Consider the following 16,573-nt stretch of genomic DNA (forward strand, 5'->3'; position numbering starts at 1 on the left):
AAAGGGGAAAAGGGGAAAAGCATGTCTATGCTCAGATCCACGTCGCCCACGCCCGCTCCCACGCGGGCCACGTCTATGCCTGGCCGACCATTATTTTCTGGTGGAACCGCTGCACTACTTAATCCGAGTTAACCCGGTGAGTGAGCCATTGGAGTTGACTCAAACAAGTTCATTTCCTCCGTCAAAGGGCACCCGCAAACTTGATGATGATCCCAATGCGCAATTCGTGGATATCATGAACAATTGGAGCTTGGAGTACTTGGGTTAAAAAGACTGTTCAGGTCGAGTTCACAGAAGAAGAGAAGAGAGTTTCGTGAAGGAAGTTTTGAAGAATTTCAGCTATCCGAGAAAAACTATCGTCTGTGTTATTGACAAGCAAGTGTGACTGTCGATGCAGACAATAGTCAGGGCCTCGTTTCTACAAGTGATTAAGATGAAGAAAGAAAGGAACCTGGAAATGGTTATGTCAAGGCCAGTCAAGCAAGACTAACTCTAACTGTGGTCTTTAACAAAAAATTGAAGTGTGAGCATTTCAAAAGGGTGACTTAGTCCTTATAGTTCGTCAAATGGAGTTGAGCGATCTGAGGTGTTCTTCTTTGAGTTAACATTACAGTAATCTTAATGATGCAATGGGTGCAGCAATCTTTGAGGGAGATAGAAGGTTTGATTCATTGATTAGAGAGACAATATTGTAATATTTGTAAAAATGTTTGATAATTCAGGCACTAGAGTTATGCTTAAGGAGTGACATTGCACCTTTCATAAGCTAGTGACGTTATTTCCATGCTCGAATAGCTTCATTGCCCTTAATCCTTTCTAGAGAGAAGACACTGTTTTAGTTGTTGTGCTTCTCCTAAAAGAAGGTTGGTGGAGAGATTCTTTGTCATCGGGCAAGTGATAGAACCAGTATTAATAGGGGTGGGCACGGGTTGGGTTGAGGTCAATTTCCTGAAAACCCAAACGAAAAAACTCAAAGAAACTCGAATTTTTAGTATATCCATCCAGGATCAGATCGATTTTGATAACATTTACTAGAACCGAGTCAAAACCCAATTGACAATCCAATTTACTAGGAGAATTTCTCCCCATCACCATAGAAGCAAGAGAGGTCCCCTACTTTTCCATCTTCAACTTTTAAGCACAAATCGTGGGAGCCCCACCATCAACAATGCAAACATGTAGAAGAGAAAGGAAGCTTACAACAAATACAAATCAAGGGAAAAAGCTCCCGAGTCAAAATATACAAATCCAGTGGAACACAACAGTTAAATAAAAGAACTTCTTCTCCACAGAAAACCACTAATTAATCAAGTGTGACATGCTACTAAATCTTAAAAGCTTCTTCTCAATAGAGTAAAGCACAGAAAATGGACAGAGAAGTTATTTTTGGCAGGCTACTGAGCTATCATATTCTTAAGCAGAAAAGAAAGTTAAGAGTGTGCTAGTGAGTATCTCGGGAAGTATCAAAACAACTCAAACTTAAAAATCATTCCAGTGAGTACAAACATGTCACTAAAGTTCAGCTTCTAACATTGTGTTGTTTTGTTCGCTGGATATGGTTTTAAACTTTCCTACATACTTCCATAGACACAAAAATTACTCATTTTATCAGAATAAAACTTGATTATAAACCCAGGTACGGGTGACAATGATGTTAAGAGACACTGAAAAGAAAAGAATATTACCACAGTTTCATGTTTAGGTTGCAAAGACAGAAATCCTCACAAGCTATACAATTATGCTCCATTGTTTACCAATCCCTTCACCCTTTTAGCAAATGTCTCAGCCACCAGTAGAGGGAAAGCAATTGTTGCATCACAGTGGACCTGGAATATACCAGTTCAATACTTAAAATAGACAAATTCACCAAAAAACAAAAGGAAAATCAATTATAAGTGAATAGTGCACATGTATTACATGACAAAAAAAGAAGGCATGTTCCAAGGAGATCTTCACGTCTCAAAACAGGAGGATGTACCTAATAATCCATCCATAGCCGAATTGGCACCATCAACTATAACTGATCAATTCAATTAACAACAACAAGAATCCCTTGTTTCCAGCACATTATGCTAAAGTAAAAAGCAGGATTTTTGCATACCCGCATCCACTATTTCGAACAATGCAACCACAATTGCAGTTGGGAGGACTCCTCTTTCAACAAAGAACGGAGAAAGATTGGCTACTCAAACAGTTAGTGGAAACTAGTTTTCTACTTAATGCAGTCATTTATCTGCTGGTTGAGTGACTAGGTATGAGTGGACAAAATTTAGTCAGTAAAATGTCAGGACAAGGCTTTAGATCATTGTATGTGTGATAAGTACAAGCAAAAACACAGAGAGAGAGAGAGAGAGAGAGAGAGAGAGAAAAATACTTTAACAGTTTTTGCAGATCCTCGTATCTTCCCCCACGAAACTGCCTCATCAGGGTGTGCTCCCGAATCACTTCCATCAAACTCTTGTGCTGTGTTTATATATACAGCATAATCTGCACCGTTTCGCATCATGTTGGCATTGCATATATGGTGCTTTGGCAGGCCACCTCCTAGAATTATCATGCCAGTCTTCCTAGGAGTAGCATGCACGGCTTCACCATTCATGGCTCTTATATCTGCTCACACAGTGAACACTTCTCAATTGATATACCAAATATTAAAATTTAGGAAGGCCACCAGGAGGAATAGACCTTTCTTTTTTAAAGCAAGAGGTATAGATTTATCATCACATAGGACTTGTCTTTCTTGTAGGAACACAGCGCCATTGATAGGCTCAGATTGATGGACTCTACAGCCTGTCCTATAGACACAAAAAAATCCCAATATGAGTTGCATAACGCACCTTGAACAACATCAATAACTAAACCAGGTTTACGAAATGAATGGAAGTATAGCATGTCTCCAAGTGACCCATCAGTCAACCCTGGACAAAAGACTGGAATATCATTCTGCAAAGAACACAATTCTGTAAGAGGAGCATAATACCTTTGTATACTATGATAAAATTAGATAGAAATGCAAATTATCTAAACAAAAACGAGCTAAATCACACAAGTAAATCTGTTGTATTCTGTAATTTTAGTCCAGGGTTTAATCCCAGCCAATATATGGAAATAAACCTTAAAAAAGTTTGAATTTTGATTACAGGCACACACCTTCCTCCCCTGGAAAGACTTGAACCCAAGACATCATACTAAAACCCCACATGTGACCATGGAGGCAAAGGCTAAAGCCATAAATAAATCTTAAAATTGTAAAAATCCAAGTCTGCTTGTGATGCAAAAGGAAATGCATAGTAGACAACCACAACTAACTAGTCACCAGGCTTTGCACAGACCTTATATGCCCAGTACAGATATGAACTTGGATCATTTATTTCCTTTCCAAGGCGTGCAACCACCTTTGACGGAGTCCACAGTATACCCTGCCCAAAAATAACAAAAACAAAGGGCTTGCTGGTTATACATACAGATCATGGTACAACAATAAATTTTGAAACTGGACTGATATTTCTTAATCTAAATTATACAAGAATTAGAAGCAACAAGAAGACAAAAACTTTACTGATTCTAAATTTCCTTATTTGATCACATGACCGTGAAAAGACATTGGTAAGGAATTCTGATCGAGGGTACTAAAGCCTAAGCTTAACAATGGTCTAAACTTTTTGTATACCTAACTCCATCAAAATCAGTCAACATGTGCAGACAAAAAACAGGTCAGTCTCTCCATAACGCAATGATGCCAAAAATAGGGAAAGAGAAATGCAAAGAAATTGTCCATTGCCTTCTGCTTTCCTTGTCTTACTTATTCTTCACATTAATTTTCCTTTTTTCCTAGAGCAGAATGAGAAAAAGGTTTAATTGGAAGGAACAAGTACAGAAAGCACCCCGGAGTGCAAAGGATACAAGAAAAAGGAAAAACACCGAAGGCAAGAAGCTTGAATGGGACAAAGCACCTACCGAAAGGAAATGAATTCCAAGAAATGGTCATTGATCCATTCACAAAACCATGATGTCATCTTAAATGTGAAGGAAACGCTAAGGGAGCCAAGTCTCTACAAAAACCAGCAGAAGTTGACAGTGAAATTATCCTCAACTAAATGAGGTTCCATAAGCAAAGCGCAAAAAACAAGTCCATGATTCCCCTTATAGTGATTGAGGGCTAACACCCCTTGTGTCTTCTCCATTTGGTTGAAGATTTTTTTGTTTGGCTAAACCTCTAAACATTTCCTGATCACGCATTCTGAGGTTTGCTAATAGCAAATATTGACAAGCTTGCAGAAGAGTGTATCTCTATTACTGATTTGATCATTCAGCCACATTAGGCATCAGTTTCCCTTACTATATTGTATTCTGCTGCTTTCTTTTTCTGGTCATATGCTGCAGCAATTTTTTAATCTTTTCATATTTTTTATAATCTTCTGTTTCTGGGCCTACCCATCTCTCTGGGAGGCCAGTTGTCATCTTTCTTCCTCTCAATAAAATTGCTCTCGCTTTTCCAAAGAAAAGAAAAGAAAAAAAAAGCACACTGCAGGCCTGCTTAGACTACTAACATCAAGCAAGTATCTGTTGGAGATATGTGTCTTGCTTGACCGAGAGTACTCATTAGCATGCAGTAAGACAATGGTTTTTAGAATATAAGAGGGTACCTCGCAGTTGGCAAGTGTAGATCATACTGTAAAGATTTTGGCACATTGACAACAATATATGGCAGGTACTCTTATGAAACAAATGGATGCAACAAGAAGGCAAACCTACCCCAATAAAATTTACTTGAATTAACAAGGACTTCTAAGGGTACCTCTTCAGATTGTTCTTGCAACATTTGGTCAAAAATTGGTATAACCCAGTCTTCAAATTTACAGTAGTTGTCATTAGGGACCAACAGGTTCCCAATCCGATTCAATCCTTTTGATCGTAAAAATGCTCCTGGTAGAGCAAAGTCACCTCTATATGTGGGAGCAAGGCATTTAATAATGTCTTCTTCTATCCCACCAGTTGTAGTGACGACCACATCCACCTGCCAATGAAAAATTGAATTACTTGAGTAAGTACGCAGCAAGACTAATCCAGATATCACATAAAGTATTTAGATACTTATTATTTTTAGTTCAAAAATTATATTAAAAATATAATAAAGAGAAACACGAATGTGAACTACAGGTTTGTTGCTTCACAATCAATGATTTTATTACTCATATAGGGTACCATATGGTTGACTAATCATGTCATAACCTGGTTGTCCTCAGCCTCTCAATCGTCTGTCATTCTCTCAAGAGGATCTTCTCGAATTTACTTTTTGCTTTAACTCTTGGTTTAAGAAACATCCTAAATTGACCTAGACCAATTCAGATAATTCCTTCCATTGAATTTGACAAAGGTGATTTGGATAGTATTAGAGTCCTTAAATTCAAAACTATCAAAAGCCCTTGAGGGGCAACAACCACTCTGGAATCAACCATAAGGCCACACAAACTACAACACACACACCAATAAGAATGGTGTGCACACTCTAACAACCTAATTAGTAATAGAGAGTAATTTAAGCCTTTGTGCAAGTATGATGGGCCCCACACAAACACAAGGAGCACACAAGCAACAATCAAAGATCACACATGAGGAAGAAGCAACCCTAAGATGATCCAAAAACAGCATTAACAGCAATCAGAAAGACAATCTCAGCCAAGATGAGGCTGACACAAGCAGAAACCTAGATCTAGGTAGTCTGTGGATGCACAGAATCAGGAAGGAAACCCTCTAGGGCACAAAAACCTATGAAACTGCTCAGTGGCAACACCAGCCATCAATACTAGAGTTATGGCACAAGAAGAAAAGAAAAAGATCTATCCTTTATGTGCATCCAGCAGAGAATACTTGCAAAAAATTCCTTGATGAAATCACACACTCAAGAGAGAAATAAGGTGCCACAAACTCTCACCACACGCTCTAATACCATGTAAAATTGGAATATCATGAGGAAGAAAGGAAAGAAGAAGCAGAGAAGAATAGAAGGGGAAAGAGAGAGAGAGAGAGACTTGCTAGATGTGAGGCAGTAACTGTTAGGGGGAAAAGTCAACCCACTAACCCTCTTTTATTAATCACTTAAAAAATTACATGAATACTCCAAAATTTCCCTTACTCCAACACACCTCATAACTCGATTACAACTCTGATTTAAGTAAAAAGAGTACCAAATTGAATCTAGAAAACACATACAGATATCTAAATTATGAGGGGTATCATAATATATAGTAAAATGACCAATATGCTAAGATACATTGTTCAACACAAGTCACCTCTCAGTTCCAACATATTAAAATGTCTTGCAAGAGCGAGAAGTTTCTTCTAAGCAGATTAATAACCTTCATAAATGTGATCAGGACTCCAGATCACTTAGCAAGGTGGTCAGAAACCTTTCAATCAAATCTGGGCATCCGAAAATAGATAGCTCAAATAAGGATAAATATCTCATTCTTTTGAAATATCTATAAATATATAGATAGATAGAAACAACTTCCAACCCCAGATTTTCAAAGGAAGTTACTACCACTCTAGAGTATTATGTTAAAAAGGATAAATTTACTCTTCCATTTTTATTTTAAAATTAAATTTCTTTTAGCAAAAAGGGAGAGGCTGTACCCTTCCTCTCCCTATGCAGGAGGAGGGCTTGCCCCGCTCCCTACCCCAGAAAACTAAAGGAGAAGGGTCGGGTCCATGTTTCCCTCAAGTAGCAGCACAACAAAAGAGCCACCGTGTGGCAAAGGGACCAGTATATAAGTTGGGAATCTCCTCCTGCTGCAGCAAGGCATCCCCCCTACCTCCATAAGATGGTGCAACAATAAAGTCATCACCATGTAGGGGTGGGGGTGGAGGTGTGAGGGCCACCTCCTCTTCTCTTTTTGTTTGCAAACAAGGGGGAGGGGCGAAGCCTCCTCCTTTTTCATCTTCTATAAATAAAGGGAAGGACAGATCTCCCCTTTGTTCCTCTCCTCCAACATGGCAGCAGTTTTCTCACCATGTGTTATGCACGTAATACCATTAATATTTTAATTTTTTTCTTTAATTTACATTATTTTATTTCAGTTTTAAGCCATTGGGGTATTTTTGGAATATTTTATTTATAGGGGTATTTTTGTGATATTTTATCTTAAACCATGTGAGGGTGAACCCTATTTAAGGAGTAAGAGTAATGAGAAAGACAAGTATTGATTTTTAGGTTAAACAGGCGTGGAGCTCTCCTTGACGAGTTCTAGGGTTTTCAAGCTTCCCTTTGGCTTGATCTTTGTCTTTCTGTTCTATGAATCCATGTGTCAGATCTGGGACCATAACAACTGGTATCAGAGCGGGAACACAATGAATGATTCTTTGTTCCAAGAATTATGGCACAACGAATTGGAAGCCCTACTTGCATTGGATAGAGCCTCTGACGAAAGATGGCGTGCATCTTCCATTGAACGTTCTGCAATGGAGAAACTCGATGCCGTAGGAAAGCTGATTCTTCGTTCCAAGAATTATGTATTGCCATGCACAACGAATTGGAAGCCCTACTTGCATGGTATAGAGCATCTGACGAAAGATGGTGTGCATCTTCCATTGAACATTCTGCAAGGGAGAAACTCGTTGCCGCAGAAAATTTCACCGTCTCAGAGCATTTAAGCACCGAACGAGAGGCAACAGATGTTGTCTCGGACTGGAAAACAGGACACAGGCAAGAAAAATTAAAAATTTCGTCCTGTTTACCAGCTGAAGTCCCTGCGAAAGGCCATGCTTCAGAAAATTTCAATATTTCAGCACAGAGATATCCAAAGCCGAATAGCGGGGACCAAAATTTGGGGAAATCGGTAGGGGTTTCTGCCAAAACGTCGTCGGTAGTAGACGATATTGGTGCGACCCCAAATTAGACTCTAGGGACCTTGAAAATCTCCGAAAAGGACCTAGAAATCAGAAATCAGAGGGGTATGCTGCCAAACCCTCGTCGGTAAGGGTTGAATTGGGTTCGACCTCAAAAAATCACTCCTCACGCCCAGCAGAATGTCTCCCAGAACAGCAGATGGAAAAATCCCGATCCGACTCTGTCTCGGCGAATCAGTCCGGTGTCCCTCCACTATCTCGGAAAATATACAAGCATCAAAGCCACAAAGGGCTGCTATTCGTCACCGGAAAAAGAGGAGGCGCCGACGGAAACAAATCCGGTGGGCTTTGGCTTCCGGATTCTCACTCTCCGTCACAATTTCGCTCTCGGCAGTCCAGTGGGGAACCATCTTCAAAGCAATTGGGGGTAAGCTTCGGAAACACCCTCGATTTTTAGGTCCAAACGAGTTTTTCATGGCGTTGATGTGGCTCAAAAGTGTTGAGCAATTGCAACGCTACTCGAAAATTGGGGACAATGGTTCTCTGTTTCGTGAAGCAGAGAAACAGTGCCAAAGTGATGGAATTTCGGCTTGGGTGTATGCATTTCGAGATGCAATTTTTCAGAGTATGTCGGGATCCATAGAAATAATTTTTTGGGGATGTCTGAAATTTTTTTCTGGTGGCTTTGGTTTTCTGTGGATGAGCACAGCACTTGTGCATCTATTCGTTGTCAAATTGACAATGTGGGGCTTAATTTTTTTGTTTTGGAGAGAAACAGCGTTTTGTGGGCACGGTTGGAGCTGCCTCTTCTATCATGAATCCGAAGAACTCTAGTTTTCAAATCAAACGCCTTATTGGCAGAAAGTTCTCTGATCCTGATCTCCAGTCTGATCTTCATTCTTTACCTTTCTCAATAACAGAAGGCCCCGATGGGTTTCCTCTTATTCATGCTAGATATCTGGGGGAAATGAGGACTTTTACCCCAACACGAGTTTTAGGAATGGTTATTTCAAATCGTACAAGTATAGCAGTGAAGAATCTGAATGCTACAGTTGTAGATTGTTGTATTGAAATTCCAGTCTCTTTCACTGAACTTCCAAGGAGAGCTGTTTTGGATGCAGCTTCTCTTGCGGGCCTTCAACCTTTGAGGTTCATGCATGAAACCACTGCAACAGCTTTGGCGTATGGAATCTATTACACGGCCCTACCTGAAAATGATCAGTTAAATGTTGCTTTTGTGGATGTTGGTCATGCCAGCATGCAAGTATGCATTGTGGGATTCACGAAAGGTCAGCTCAAGATCTTAGCACATGCAATTGTTCGTTCTCTTGGAGAAAGAGACTTCGTTGACGTTTTGTTCTGACACTTTGCTTCAAAATTTGAGGAGTCTACGATTGATATTTATCAAAATGCTCGGGCTTGCACTAGACTTCGTGCTGCCTGTGAGAAGCTGAAGAAGGGTTTGCGTGCAAAACCAAAGGCACCTCTTAATATTGATTGTTTGCTGGAGGAGAAGGATGTAAAGGGATTCATCGAAAGGGATGAATTTGAGCAAATTACTGTTCCTATTTTGGAGAGGGTTAAGGGCCCTGCTTGAAATGGCCTTGTTGGAAGCTGGACTTACTACTGAAAACATTAATTCTGTTGACGTAGTAGGATCAGGATCTCGTATTCCAGCGATTATTAGGATAATAACCGAGTTTTTTGGAAAGGTGCCAGGCATACTATGAATGCTAGTGAGTGTGTTGCAGAGTTGGTGTATGGTGCAATGCAGCCAGGAGATGTTCAGAAGGCTGTAGAAAAGGAATTTGAGATGGCTTTGCAAGACATAGTGATGGAAGAAACCAAAGAACAGAAGAATGCTGTTGAAGCTTCTGTTTATGACATGAGAAACAAGCTTCATGACATGAGAAACAAGCTTCATGACAAGTATCACGACTTTGTAACTGCATCGGATAAGGAGGAATTTTCTGCAAAACTCCAGCAAGTGGAAGACTGGCTGTATGAAGAAGGTGAAGATGAGAATGCCCATGAATTACCTCTGGGGGCTCCACTAGATAGTCAGGCTGGAGCTCATTCAGAGGTGATAAACAAATTGGAAGAGGACGGGCAGTGGTTTGATGAAATGCCTGGACAACAGGGGGAATACTGTAATTTGCTTCTTAGCAGTTTGGGGTTTCTGAAATTGGTGCAAAATATGATAGGGGGGATGTTTTTTATTACCGTTATGGTTGATGGGTTCAGTCAAGAGGACTGTCTTACCGAGACTTTGGTTCTATGTGAGAGGATGATGCAATTTCAACTTGCTGCTGCTGTTGCAGTCAGCGTGGTGGTCTCCTTTCATCACTTCCCTCTGAATGTGGAACTTAATGACCAATTTCATCTGAAATGGCTTCCAACAGCAGCGGTAGAGATCTCAAAGACCATGGAATGTACGTATGATGAGGTGTTAGTTGTAATTCAGGACAGTGAGCAGCAGCTTGTGCTGTCTGGAATTTTGAGAAGGAACAGCTGGTTGGGGTCATGCAATGCTGGGGTTTCTGCTGATGTTGGTGATGAGGAAAAACCATGCAGTGGGCTTCCTAGTGTTGTTCAGTTCCACCAACCATACAACGTCACCATGTTGATCCTGTTGTCCGTGATGGTTTCAGGCCTCTGAGTGTTTCCAGGTGCAGCAACTGGAGGGAGTCAGTGTTGCTGAGTCTACTCATTCCCAGGGGGCTGGTCATGATGTTGTTGCTGCCATGCTGGCAATATGTAGGCAGTGCAACTTTGCCAATGGGAAGCCGCCGTGAGGGGATGTTTCACACCAGTTTAGGACTGAGGGAGGGCAGCGTTGCTGTTGGGAGAGATGTAGCGACATTCGGCACACTTTCCTACATCTGACCGTGCAAAAAAAAAAAAAAATTGTTCCTAGAAGAAATGCTCTAGTTTTGGGCGTCCAAAGGGCAGACATAGCTCCCGTGGTTGCTACTTGGGAACAAAGGGAGACGTCGGCATACAGACCTTACTTTCGAGCTTGAGGACAAGCTCGTTCTTCCAGGGGGGTGTAATGCTATGCACGTAATACCATTAATATTTTAATTGTTTTTCTTTAATTTATATTATTTTATTTCAGTTTTAGGCTACAGGGGTATTTTTGGAATATTTTATCTTAAACCATGTGAGGGTAAACCCTATTTAAGGGGTAAGAGTAATGAGAAAGACAAGCATTGATTTTTAGGTTAAACAGGTGTGGAGCTCTCCTTGACGAGTTTTAGGGTTTTCAAGCTTCCCTTTGGCTTGATCTTCGTCTTTCTTTTCTACGAATCCATGTGTCAGATCTGGGACCGTAACACCATGTCACCATGCAAAGGATGGTGGTATGCACCACCCTCACCTTGCAACAGGGGGAAAGCAGCTTACCCCCTTTACGTGATAAAGCAACAAGAAAGCAGCAACCATGCAGGGCGAGGGAGGCTTTTTTTGTCTACAAGTAAGAGGGTTGGTGAATCCTCCCCCTTTTTCATCTTGTGAAATTAAGGGGATGGTGACCATCACCACCCGTCCAAACAAGTTCTTAACCATAGCAACAAAAGGAAGGACTCACAAACTTGTAACCCTTTCTCAAATAACAAATGTAGTACTGTCACACGTACCCATGTTTGCTCTCCTTGTTTTTTTGTTATTTGTTATTTCAGAAAGGGTTAATGAGAAAAAAATTGGAATGAAATACTCTGCACCACCAAGAGACTTAACATCCATAGAGCATACATTAGAATAAACAAGATCAAGAATCTTTGTCTTTCTTATGAGCATTTCTAGCAAAGGTAAGTCTATGTTGTTTACCAAACAAACAATAATCACAAGAAGAAATTTTCATACCTTTAGGTAAAAGGTTCTTCTTTGTTAGAATCTCTAACCCTTTCTGACTCATATGTCCAAGTCTCTTATGCCATAAATTTGATGAGCTTGCTCCTAAGACTGCAGTCAAGCCTTCATTAATGACTTCTACTTCAGTTTTGTAAAGAGTACATGACTTGATTCCTTTTGCTAGTATAAGTGATCCCTTGCAAAGCTTCCACTTGCCATTAACATAACGGCTCTCAAATCCCTCTTCATCTAATATGCCTGTAGAGATTATGTTAAAGCGAAGATCTGGGACATACCTTACATCTCGAAGAATCATCTTGCACCCGAGGTTAGTTTTGATGACTATGTCTCCCTTTCCTTTAACTTTCGAAAAACTTGTGTTTCCCATTTTCACTGTTCCATAATCACCTGACTGAAACATAGAAAAATACTTTGCATGAGGAGTAACATGGAAGGAAGTACCACTATCAACAATCCAACTTGTTTCAAAATCACTTGCTACAAGAGAATCTACATCACAAGTCATAATAGCAACTTCATTATCCAACATTATTGTGTTTTCATCTTTTTCATTCTCTTTTTCTTTGGCACTATATTTTCCTTCTTTTTGTGCTTTCTTGAGAAACCGACACTCACTCTTGATGTGTCCCTTCTTATGGCAATAGTAGCACTAAAGATCCCTTCTTGAATCTGACTTTCCTCTAGATTTTCCTCTCTTTTGAGGTTTTCTACTTTTGCTTCTACCTCTCTTTTCAAACACCAATGCTTGAAGTGGGAAGAACTAGTGATTTTCTTCTTCTCTTCATTCAACAAGCTGCTAGTGACAAGGCCCATACTCACAATTCCATCCGGAGCGGAGTTGTTCAAAGACACCACTAAGGTTTCCCAACTATCTGGTAGAGAACTCAATAATAAAAGGGCTTGAAGCTTATCATCAAGAACCATCTTCATGGCTGCCAATTGATTTACAATGCTCGTTATCTCATTGAGATGTTGTGCAATGGAACCATTGTCATTGTACTTCAAATTTACAAGCTTCCTTATGAGGAAAGCTTTATTTCCAGCTGTCTTTCTCTCAAATAAATCCTCTAATTTCTTCCATAATGATTTGGCTAAAATTTCACTTGAGACATGGTGGAAAATACTATCATCCACCCATTGTCGGATATGCCCAACTGCTTTTCTATCAAGTTTCTTCCATTCTTCATCTGAAATAATGATTTGGCTAATATTTATGGTTTGTAAGCAGAAAAAAGTCTCTATGGGTTGAAACAAGCCCCAAGACAATGGTATAAAAAGTTTGACTCCTTTATGATGGGTCAAAGCTATAAGAGGACATCTACAGATCATTGTGTTTACTGTAAAAGGTTCCCAAATGGTTGTTTTATAATTCTTTTATTGTATGTTGATGATAAACTAATTGTTGGGCAAGACATGAATTTGATTGACAGGTTGAAAAAGGATCTCAGCAAGTCCTTTGATATGAAGGACTTAGGTACAGCCAAACAAATTTTGGGCATAAGGATTTCTCGTGATAGAAGGAAGAAGAAAATTTGGTTGTCACAACAAAAGTACATTGAGAAGATTCTTGAGAGGTTCAACATGAAAGATGCAAAACCGGTAAGTACACCACTTGCAAATCATTTCAAATTAAACTCCTAACAGTGTACTTCAATTGATAAGGAAAAGGAAGCCATGGAGAAGATTCCCTACTCCTCGGCAGTAGGAAGTTGAATGTATGATATGGTATGTACTAAACCAGACATTGTTTTTGCAGTTGGTGTTGTGAGTAGATTTCTTGCAAATTCAGGGAAAGAACATTGGGCTGCTGTTAAGTGGATTCTCATGTACCTCAAAGGGTCTAGCAAATTGTGTTTGTGTTTTGGTGGTTCAAAACCTATATTAGAAGGTTTTACAGATGCAGATTGGGCAGGTGACATAGATGGGAGAAAGTCTACGTCAGGTTACTTGTTTACTTTTTGTAGGGGGAGTCATCTCTTGGCAATCTAAACTTAAAAAATGCATTGCTCTTTCTACAACAGAGGTTGAATACATTGCAGCAACTGAAGCTAGTAAAGAAATGTTGTGGTTGAAGAGGTTGATGGGTGAGATAGGCTTCAAACAAAAGAGGTATGCAATTCATTGTGATAGTCAGAGTGTTTTTGGACTTGAGTAAGAATGCTACTTTTCATAGTAGGACAAAACACATTGATTTGAGGTATCATTGGATTAGAGATGTGTTGGAAAATGATATGTTATCTCTTGTGAAGATCCACATTGATAAAAACCCATCAGATATGATGACAATAGTGGTGACTAAGGAAAAACATGAGTTGTGCACAAGTCTAGCCGGTATGGAAAATTGTAGTGAGCCCTCCTCATGGTTTGGAGGGGGAGGTTGTTGCTTTTAGTAGGTGGAATCCAGCCCATGAGTGGGCCCCACCACTAAATCTTTCGCATGTGAAAGAGATAGAATAAAGAAAACAAAAACAAAGAAAACAAGGTGACTTGGCGGAGAGAAAAAAATAAAAAAACAGAACGCGTAGACGAAAAATAAAGGGGGAAGTGAGAATTCGACCGAGAGGAGAAAGAAGAGAAGAAGAAGAGAAAGAAGAAGAGAGGAGAAAAGAAAGGACGAAAAGAAGAAAGTTCTCCAAAGCTTCTCCAAAGTTGGTTTTTCTCTACATTCTTATTTTGGTGAAATCTCCATATCCGGTGATCTCTAACCTTTGTTTATTTGGTTATCTCACAATTCTTGTGAATGAGCTTGAATTATGAATTATTTTCTCAATTGATTTTTTAAACCTCAAGTTTGAGCAAACTTGAGAGAAATTGATCTTGTGAGCCCATTTTTAATAGTGGAAGATTATTCGGAATTGCCCCGTGGTTTTTTCCCTTCATGCTGAAGGGTTTTTTCACGTAAATCTTGTGTTGTGGTTGTTTGATTGTGGTTGGTTGTTTGAGCAAACTTGAGAGAAATTGATCTTGTGAGCCCATTTTTAATAGTGGAATATTATTCGGATTTGCCCCGTGGTTTTTTCCCTTCATGCTGAAGGGTTTTTTCACGTAAATCTGGTGTTGTGGTTGTTTGATTGTGGTTGGTTGTTTGAGGTATTGGCTGAGTTCTAAACTTTATGTGGGTTTCAATTTCTGCACATAAGGTGTTTGTAGAAATGTTTCAAATGAGATGATCTGTTAATATTGCACAAGTCTCATTGTCTATTAGATTCCCATAACAAGTGGTATCAGAGTTAAAAGCTAGAATCTCTGCAGTAGTAACAGTTCGAAATTCCAAGAGGACTCGCAAAAGAAACCAACAACGGCACCTCTAAACGTTCGAAATACTTTATTGAAAAAAGGACAACTAAATCAAGTTTCACCGAGAAACTCCATGAATCAGCATGCATTAACAAACATAGCCTAACGAAATGGAAACAGAAAACAATATGCCGGTCCACATGAAACAAGCCATAAACTTTTGGGCATGACTTACCATTCGATGCTCAACAAGAAACCGAATGGTATCCCGAACTCCTGAAGATATAAGATTGGAAGTGAAACCAAGAAATATCTTGCACCTGATGGACTGCCTAAAACGTAGTTTTTTCTCCTCTTCGCTACAGTCTTCTGTTGGTTCATCATCGGCAAGGCTCCAATCTAGCTTCGACCAAAAGAAAAAAAATGCATGAGTAAGTTGAAAGAAGGAATAAAAAAAAATTTAACTTGTATCTACTTACCATCGTATTCACGACATCAATTGCATCCCCAAGATTTGAAGCCTGAAATCCAGTTGAAACCATCGACCTAAGGAGTTCCGGGTAGTTGACTCCCCGGTTGAAATCATAGCCGGCAATCTTCTCAAGCTTTCCTTCAACAGTTTCAGATTCCTTGAAGACAATAGACCGTACAGAGGTAAGAAGTTGTCGTTCATCTTGTAAGCGTTCTCCCATGCCAATCCCAAATGGAAGCTGGGTTTTTGCACGAGTTCCAAAAATTCCTGAAAACAACTACAGAGGCCCCTTTCTCTCTTTCTGAAGAAGACCGACAGAGGTTGCAGTCAACTGAAATGTTACCAGCAAGCTCGCTCAGTAGACAAAGAGTTGAGGAGAGAGGAAAAGAAAAAGAAGAGGAACCGAAAGAGGCAGAGGGAAAACCTAAATTAGCGGCCAAAGTTGTGGCTTAGATGCCGCCGAGGAGCCGTGACATCCTCACTTAACGATGGAACTACACCCAACCCCTTCTGTTTACCGAGTTTAAAAGAAGCTGTATACATTATTATTAGTATATAAAATCAGTTATAATATTTATTTAGTTATTTATCTTATTTACCTAATTATTTAATCGTTAAAATAAATAATTATTTAAATAACAATAATAAATATTAGGAACTTATAAACGAGTTGATTGATTTTCTGATTGATTATTTAATCGTTAAAATAAATAATTATTTAATTATTTTTGGACTTATCTTTTAGTATTTAACTTTGGATGTAACTGGGACAACGGTAGTTTAATTATAATTGGTTAAGTTGGTGAAGTATTTCTCTTTTCCATAAATTCAACATGGTATCATAGCAGGTTTTGTGATTTAACTTGGTCACCTGTAGAGATAATGTGATCTTTTTCCAATCAATCATCTCTAGTAGTTTATGTTTGTATTCTATCTTTTTTCTTTTTTTTTTCTATCCTAATACTCATTATTTCCTTGGCATGCGCACCTCCATATTGAACTTTTATTATCGAACTTTTGTACTTTGATGTTCATGTCTTTGCAACAACCATCTCTACGATAACCTTTCTTATTGATATCCAGATATCCTCATCCTTTCCTTCCAATTGTCCAAATATATTTGGCCAAGTGCAATCAATAAAA

General features: G+C 39.3%; 1 protein-coding gene across 1 annotated transcript; it reads right to left on the bottom strand.

Moving 5' to 3' along the window:
• Positions 1 to 1,736: 1,736 nt before the first annotated feature.
• On the bottom strand, positions 1,737 to 15,650 carry LOC137949482 (deoxyhypusine synthase-like). Its single transcript, XM_068795526.1, has 7 exons — positions 15,438 to 15,650; positions 15,194 to 15,361; positions 4,799 to 5,017; positions 3,333 to 3,419; positions 2,838 to 2,943; positions 2,375 to 2,610; positions 1,737 to 1,826 (listed from the first exon to the last, which is right to left on the bottom strand). Exons 1-7 carry the CDS (start codon positions 15,648 to 15,650, stop codon positions 1,737 to 1,739), a joined length of 1,119 nt encoding a protein of 372 aa, XP_068651627.1.
• Between the last annotated feature and the right edge of the window lie 923 nt (positions 15,651 to 16,573).

This window comes from Aristolochia californica, unplaced genomic scaffold, assembly GCF_029961685.1.
Source record: "Aristolochia californica isolate CCGP_79_NKW_82.1479 unplaced genomic scaffold, dmAriCali1.0.hap1 SCAF_14, whole genome shotgun sequence".
NCBI lineage: Eukaryota > Viridiplantae > Streptophyta > Magnoliopsida > Piperales > Aristolochiaceae > Aristolochia > Aristolochia californica.